This window comes from Hordeum vulgare, chromosome 7H (assembly GCF_904849725.1).
Source record: "Hordeum vulgare subsp. vulgare chromosome 7H, MorexV3_pseudomolecules_assembly, whole genome shotgun sequence".
Lineage (NCBI taxonomy): Eukaryota > Viridiplantae > Streptophyta > Magnoliopsida > Poales > Poaceae > Hordeum > Hordeum vulgare.
In genome coordinates this window covers 597,630,831-597,639,109 of record NC_058524.1, presented here as the reverse complement: position 1 = coordinate 597,639,109, position 8,279 = coordinate 597,630,831, and the positions used below count along the sequence as shown (strand labels likewise).

Genomic DNA, 8,279 nt, shown 5'->3' with positions numbered 1-8,279 from the left:
GGAATGGGGCTATATCTTTGGACTGATTGTAGCAATGCAAGAATAGAGAGAAAGCTTAGTCCAAGCTTAGTCCTATCAAAGACTAGCATCTCCACTGTCTTGCGACATTAGAAGAGTACATACGAGTAACACATATGTAGTCATATTGTTGTAGCAAATTTATTAAGGCACATCCAGAGATCCTTCCTCGACTCCCCGCGAGAAAGCAATCTCATAGACAATCATTCAAGTTAAGTCACAGTTCTAGTTGTATTAGATCAGGATACAACTCCAAGTCGTCCTCTTACCGTCGACACGGCTATTCGAATAGATATATCATCCCTGCAGGGGTGCACCACATTTCCCAACATGCTCAATCAACTCCGGCCGGACACACTTTCCTGGGTCATGCCCAACCTCAGGAGATCAACACGTCGTAGCCCTACCTAAGCTCAACAGAGAGGCCAGCTCGCCGATCTAAATCCTAAGTGCACAGGGCTCCTGGGCCCATCACCCTTTGCACTCCTGCACGTTGCGAGGGTGGCCAAGATCATTCCTGGCACCTCTTATACAAGATCAATGCTTACACAAACCACTCGGGCGCGCATCGCTCCAATGCTGACGTCTGAATAGCTTTGGCTGATACAACGACACTGAGTGCCCATAGCTGTCCCCGTGTGAAGGTTAGTGCCAAAAGGTCAATTGACCAACTCAGATCAAATACCCAATCCCATTAATGTTTTGTTAACTATGATGACAATTAGTGATCCACGATATGTGGTCCCTTCGTCCCGTCTCGAGGATGTGTGGCAAGGGCCAAGAATGCCCGTCCATAACTCGTCACAATCACACGGGAATCCACCCTCACCACACATTTCATCACGTTACAGTAGTAAAGTGAAAGTAACCATGTGTCTATAACATCAGAGGAATCCGAGGTATCACCCTCTATGAATTCCAATCGATGTAATCGTCAAGGTGACCAAGGAGGAATCACTCTCGATGGTTCACGCTTGAGGGGGTTGCACGACAGAGTCGTTATCGTAAGTGGTGAAGGAGGAATCACCCTTCGTAATCCACCTTCGGTTAACTACACTACAGGGTTACCATCAGAAGTACATTACGAGGTAGCACCCTCGATACTCGATAGTAGCTTTGTAGAGTCGTACAACAAAGGGGGTGTGAAGTTATGTGATGGGTCATGGCTTGTCGATCGGTTGACCGAGTCTACGGGTCTGCAAGTTGTCGAGTCTTCGATGATGAAGCAGGGGCAACTGGGGCTAATTGGGGTCACTGGGGATCACTAATCCACCTATACTAAGCATTTGATATGGAGTAGGTTGCAATAGTAGTTTATCAAAAACAGGCTATGCATCAGAATATGAACTATCTACAACAGTAGCAATATCTAATGCAAGCATGAGGGAGAAGGAATGGGTGATATAAGAATAACCAAGGGGTTGCTTGCCTTGTTGCTCTGTTGCAAAAGGTTGGTCATCAGGGGGGTAGTCATACCCAACAACAACATCAGCTTCGGCATCTAGCGGAGAGAAGAGGGGGAAGAAACAATAAATAAAAGCAGTTAGATGCATCACGATGCATGACATGGCAATATGCAGTGCTAGGCATGAGCTCACGCAGTACTAGACGTCATGAACAGAGCAGGAAAATATCCGACGATATTTCCCCGGTGTCTCGCTACTACCGGGCACGTGATTCTGACGCCTAAATGTCCATGTTCATGCTGCTAGGGACATGTGTCATATGAACGATCGTCATATTTGGATTCGTGGTTTTTTTTTATCAACTTTCATATATAAAATATGTTCATCTAACTTAGATATTATTTGATATAAATTTTCAAAATTTTAAGTCATTTTAAAGAAATTTTTAGAATTATTTTAATTAGAAGTCTTTATTGCATCAGCATGACCTCACTATGACATCGGGTGTCAAAAATCTTTGTTGAGTGGTCAAACTGACAGCTGGACCCCACCTGTCATAGACAGTGGGGTTAATATGGTTTCATTTAATTAAAAATATCTAATTAAACTAACAGGGCCCCACCTATCATAGCCTAACTAATTCAAATTAATTATTTAATTTATCTAAACATGCAAATTAGGGGCTAATGGCCTTGGGCCCACATGTGAGTGGCCCACGGGGGTGTGGCCCACTGGTCAGCCACTAGGGCTACCCAGTCAGCAGCTGACCAGGGTCAACCCAGCAACCTAGGGCCCCAGGGCCCACTAGCAGGGACACAGGAGGTGGCCCCGGCCTGGCCACGTCGGCAGCGGCCTACGGCTCGCCGCAGGTGAGCAACAGATGTCGCGGAGGGCTCGGGCAACGGCGAAAACCCCCTACCAACCACCATTTGGCTCGTGGACGATAGAAACGAACGAGGGGAGAGCCCTGCATTGATCTGGGGTGGTGGCCGAGGCTGCGGGGGACGACATCGTCACCGACGACAGGGTGGAGCGACGGCCGTGTTCGGGCGACGATGGGGACGATGCTACAATGTGCTAGTGAGCTACCACGTGGGTTGGGGAGGACCTACGCGACACAGGGAGCTAACAGAGGCGATCGTGGGGTCAATGGATCATAGGAGAGCCGACGGCGATGAGCTCCCGTGACGATGAGCTTCGGCTCCGGTAGCAGCAGGGGCTAGGGGACGCGCGCGAGCTTAGAGAGAGAGAGAGAGAGAGAGAGAGAGAGAGAGAGGAGCGGGGCTCACCGGGCCCTGTAGATGTGCTCAGGTGGGCTCGGGGAGGGCTTGCCAGAGCGGATCAAGGAGGTAGAGATTCGGCGATTCAAAGGAGAAAGACGGGGGCGACGGTGAGCTGCGATGGCTTCGGGCCCGATCTGATCGACGGGGTGGAAAAAGACAAGGCTGGTGAACGTGCTCGACCCGATGGCGGGGAGCTGGAGGGCCGGTGGCCGCGACTAAGCAGCAACCATGCCGACGGCGGTGCTATTCCGAGCAGAGGGGAGGAAGGGGCGAGCTTGGGGGAAACTGAGAGGGGGCTAGGGTTCCATGGGTGCAGGGAGGGCCTTTTAGGCGCCGGCGAGCCGATGGATGCACGTCACAGCGACGACCATGGCCGCTGGCGGCCATCACCGCGCCCACGTCCCGTGTGGTGAATAAAGGAGGACGATGGGGGGCTAGGTGGGCTGGGCAATGCACTTAGGCCATTTTTTTTAATTTTTTTCCCTTTTTGCTTTTCTATTTTATTTGTTTTATATTATATTTTATGTTATTAGCAAAATTCCTTTGCAAAGTTATGGCACAAGGTCCATTATTTATCTTGCAATTTATGGTACTGCCAAAAAAAGAATTGGGGGCATTTGAAAGGTATGGGTATTTTCCGTAATTCAAAAGTTATTTAATTAAATATTTGTGCCTGTGTTATTATTGTTTGGAAGCACTTCTATATTTAATAAAATATGTTTTCAATTTTATAATCACTAGGTGAATATTTGCAAAGGCATCATGATTATCATGATTTTAGATTTCATGTTTGGAAAAATATTTAATCCACTTATTATTTAAAATTTGAATTTAAAAGGGAATTTGAAACGAGATATGATTCTAAGATTGATCAAGCACTTTTTAGCAAAAGCATTTAGTTTAATCTTGACCATAACTATAGCTTAATTACAATGGTCACTTTAGCTTAATCCAAGAATGTCACGTTAGGACGAGGTGCGGGTGAGAGGGGCTATAGGACAAATAATCAGTTTTTGTTTGTCCACGAGTTTGCGGTCCAACATCGATTAATCAGACTGATAACCGATTAATGAGTCTAATAAACCATTTCATCGGTCTAACAAACCATTTAATCGATCTGGCAAGTTAACATGGTGAATAGAGGTTGTTCCATTAGACCACGTGAGGAATAGCGATTTATTGACTAATTAACCGATTAATCGGATGAGTTCTTGAACAGTGGTTTCTGCAATAATTTTATTTCGGTATTTGGCCCAAGCTTACAAGGCAAACACTAACTGATTCCTATAACCTGTTAGAAGAGTAAAAAATCTGTTTTACTCTTCTAATCGGGACCTAACCGAACCGAGTTAATAGAATATATTTCCTCCATTAAGCTTTGCTCGACCAGATCCTTCTTTATTTTATAAGGGATCGGTTAGAAATCCAATGACGCAATGTTCTAGTGCTCAAGCTTACCCACGAGAACATCTACAGCCGGACTGGACCAATCTGGCCCCTATATATCTGCGGACGTGTCCAGGCATGTCAGCGGATACATCCAGACGACCCTTTATATTTTGCTTCATGTATACATATACTTCATATCCAGACTTTTAAATCTATACGAAAGCCATGTACGTCAATCATCTGATACAAATTATCCGAATTCAGCGGTTTTAAACAAAATCTCATCGTTCAACCAAACGAACATGCCAAATGAAATCAATGTCCGCCCAACAAGTGTTGATTATCGGATCACTGGCTGTATGATTTCATCCATGTGTCCTGTTCTACCTGGTATCCATCTCCACCTGCATCGGGGCTGCCTCCTCCTCCTGGATCCTGGCAACGATCGCCGCGTGCATCCGGGCTGCCTCCTCCGCCTGCATCTTGTCCGCCTGCTCCGCTGCCGCAGCCGTAGCCGTCCTGGCCGCCTCCAACGCTCTACGGTCGTTGATCTCCTTCCTCTTCTCCCCAAGCCATTTTTTGGCATGTTCATTCAAGGCGGATTCATCCGCGAGCATGATTTTTTGCATCATCCGCATCGCCTAAGAGTTGCATCCGCACCTTCTCGGGCTCAATCTCTCCAAATGTCTTGGCCTTCTGAAGTTTCCATTTGATCGCCACCTCTTGCTTCTCCAACTCGATATTCTCCCTCTCAATTTCAAGCCGCCAACTCAGCCTCCCTCTGTCGCTCCCGGTGATGGCGCTTCTTACGGGGGATGTTCTTCGGCTTGCAAGACGAAACGGAGGCAGGGCTGCCGACGGAGGAGACGGACTATATCTCCGTCGCGGCGGTCAGGAACGGGCTGAAAGACATAACGGCGGCTGACCGGGACAGGTGGTGAGGATGGAGAGCAAGGATGGCGGACGGCGAGGGGTCGGACATGAAAAATGTTGGAGGGAGGTGGAAGGAAGAGGAAGGGTTTGGGAGATTTGGTACAATTTGAGGTATGGTCGGACTATGGGGTTAGCCCGGACATTTGAGACCGATTTTTGTGACAAGTTAAATGATCGGACGGCCTGCCCGGTGGTTTGAGACGGATTTAAGGGGTCCAATTGTAAAGGTTCTAAGGGCGCAATGTTTGAGTGCCCAAGCTTACCGATAAGGGCACAACGTTTTAGAAACAACCTACGGCTTCCTTCGTCAAAATTAGGCTCGATCTCAGCAATTCCGATTGCCGTGCGGGTACAACTAACACTAGAATTAGCCAAGACTTTGCTGATCACGATCGGCTGAGCGAGTCCCCGAAAAGCAAGGCAAAATGTACACCAGCAAGACATGGTTGGTCCCCTGGTACTGTACGTACGTAGGCTACGGGCAGGCCGGGTTGTGTCCCGGGCCACCGTAGTAGAAGTGCGTGCCCCATCCGTCCCGCTCGTCGTAGGCCTTCCTGATGTCGTAGCAGCCGCCGTCCTCCGCCAACGTCTGCACGGCGTCGAGCGACACGGGCGCGAGGCTGTTCCCGGCGTCCACCGTCTCGAGGTTGCGGAAGTAGCTGGCCCGGCCGAACCCTTCGGAGGCGAACCTGCCGGAGCCCATCTGCGTGGCGGTGTGCGCGCCGCCGGGGCTGGTGTTGACCACCTCGCCGCCCCACTCGACCATGCTGGCGTGGCCGGACAGGTGCGTGAAGAGCTCCGCGGGCCAGTAGCCGACGAGCTGGGAGGCGCCGGCGTCGCCGTAGCTGAGCCACCAGTTGCCGAGCTTGGGGTCCTTCCAGATGAGGAGCGTCATGTCGTACTGCTCTCCGGCGAGGGAGGAGACCGGGGAGATGGCGGCGCCGATGGCCACGCGGGAGCTCGTCTGCACGAAGCCCGGGCACAGCGCGTTGTAGCAGCCCGTCGCCTCGTAGGCGTCGCTCTGTCAAGGCAACGTGCATGAAGCTGTCAATCCCTGATTGTTTATGATCAGTACAAGGATTAGTGTGATGGAATGGAAGAATCGTTTGAGATTTGACTCACTGTCCAGTACGTGAAGAGCCTTGGCCTGCTGTCACCGTACAGCTCAGGGCTGACCTGACTAGAAAGAAACGTAAACTGTAAGCTTTCATGCGCAGATCGACTACTTAACCCTAAGCAGCACACATGCATGCATGCATGCAGTGCTTATCATGCATGTTGCCGGCGTAGATCCAAAGTTAGCGCTGAGTTGAGTGTGTGTGTGTGTCGATTACCACGGCTCATTAGCATGTTTGGAGTAATTTTGTCTTGCGCTGCAGCCAAGTACAATCTCATTTTATATATTTCTCCTTTTTCTGCGGGGATTACTTGTATGGCACACTTGGGAGTGCTTCTCCATGCATATGAACGGGTTGACCTCAAATGAAGAGAAGAGGTTAAACTATGGTGGTCGTCGTACACAACGGAATCGATCTATCGAGTCGAGATGTGCACGCATTTATGGCGCCATGTGCCCGCGCTGCAGATCTCAATGATCTTTTTCTTTACCGTCCATGCAATCTCAGTACATATGGATGCAGATGCAATAAGTTACTACTACAACGGTTAATGAACAAGTCAAGTGAGATGGAGAGATGAAAATGGGACGGAACAGTGGGAGTGACCTGCCATCCGGCCTCGATGCTGTTGAGGTCGGAGCCGTTGAAGGAGCCGGAGAGCAGCCAGAGCTGCGAGAGGCTGAATCCGTTGGGCTCCTGGATGGCCGGATCCCACACATTGATGGTCGCCTTGGCCCCGTACACCTCCTGCTGCCCCACCGCCGTGTACGCGATCGCGTGCTGCACATCCCATCCAACTCACTCCAGTTAATGGCAACGGACCAGTACTCCTAGCCAGCGGCATGGATGGATCGATCATGTATGGATGAAAGCCATGCATCATTCACCCAGGGCGCAGGGCACAGGGCAGGGCAGGCGCCACTTATTGCGCGCCACCCACCCCGACTAGAGCTAGCTCGGATCATTCATGCCAAGCAAGGTAGTAACTGACGGAGGAGAAATGGCGAACCTCGTGGCCGTTGCCGGTGACGACGTCGGGGGCGTTGGCGGCGCGGGGCGCGCGGTCGCGGCGGTGCCGCTTGCGCCCGAAGCGGAAGAGCGACCGCCCGCCGCGCAGCACGTCCTCGGCGGTTGTCCGGCGCACGGGCACCGTGCCTTTCGGGCAGTGGCCGGCGTGGTGCCACGTCTGCCACGCCGCCCTGGCCCTGCCGGTGGAGTTGCCGCCCGACGCCGCCGCGCTAGCACGGAAGGTGGCCGTGGCGGAGGCGGGCATGGGGCGCGGCGGCGCGCTCTGGATCCTGTGGTTCTTGAGGAGCGGGTGGTCCAGCGCGTGCTGCTTGTGCCGGGGCACGCAGTCGATGGTGTCGCCGTCCATGCTCTGCTTCCATCACCACATACATATTACGGAAAGTTGTGATAGGATATGGGACTGTGGGAGGAGGGAATGATGTGAGAATAGATACATGTCGAGTACCTGTATGGTGCGCAGTGCTGGCTTGTTGGCGCGGTCCAGATGTTGCTGGATCCTTGCCATCTTGGGCGACGACGGTAGAGCGGCACAAGCACGGTGGTGGTGGAGGAGGAGGAGGAGGAGGGAGACAAGGAGGTGAAGATGATGAGGCTGGCCATGCCGCCTCCTCCTCCTCCTCCTCTTCTTCATGGCCGTGTGCATCATGCATGAATGTACGCACCGGGCGCGTAAATGAGGAGCAGGGCCGGGCAGGGGGATGGGGGGGAGAAGGTGTGGACTAGGAGGGAGGAGCGCATGGCAGTGGGAGTATATCACTCACTCACGTACCTTTCCTTGGATCCGAGCCATGGTGATGATGGGCATTTGGCAAGCGCAAGTGGGTGGAGCTGCTGCGAAATAAATCGGTTTGGAGGACTGCATTTGATGTTGACCACCTACCCTGCTGCGCACGAGTTTAATACCCCAGTCCCAGCTCAGCCGGCGCCTGGGCTGGCCGGGACACCACCTTCAGTCACTTCTCTATTGTACTCCTACCTATACGCAACGTCCACCCCACAAAGTATTTGAATCTCAGGCCATCCTCGGTGCTGTTCTGGTAGGCTGGTTCTACACGACGATTTTTCGATTGTCTATTATAATAAGTTGTGTCTCATTCGAATAA

The 8,279-nt window shown here is 51.4% G+C and overlaps 1 protein-coding gene across 2 annotated transcripts; it reads right to left on the bottom strand.

The window, feature by feature from the left end:
* Window positions 1-5,308: 5,308 nt before the first annotated feature.
* Window positions 5,309-7,981, bottom strand: LOC123410953 (mucin-5AC-like). 2 transcript variants are annotated; one of them, XM_045103875.1, is made up of 5 exons: window positions 7,622-7,981; window positions 7,157-7,525; window positions 6,754-6,927; window positions 6,152-6,205; window positions 5,309-6,050 (listed from the first exon to the last, which is right to left on the bottom strand). In XM_045103875.1, the coding sequence occupies exons 1-5, from the start codon at window positions 7,820-7,822 to the stop codon at window positions 5,505-5,507; spliced, it is 1,344 nt and encodes a 447-aa protein (XP_044959810.1). In that variant the 5' UTR covers window positions 7,823-7,981; the 3' UTR covers window positions 5,309-5,504. The 2 variants fall into 2 exon arrangements, with proteins under 2 accessions (XP_044959810.1, XP_044959811.1); XM_045103876.1 differs by having other exon boundaries at window positions 6,152-6,209; window positions 7,622-7,980.
* Window positions 7,982-8,279: the final 298 nt, after the last annotated feature.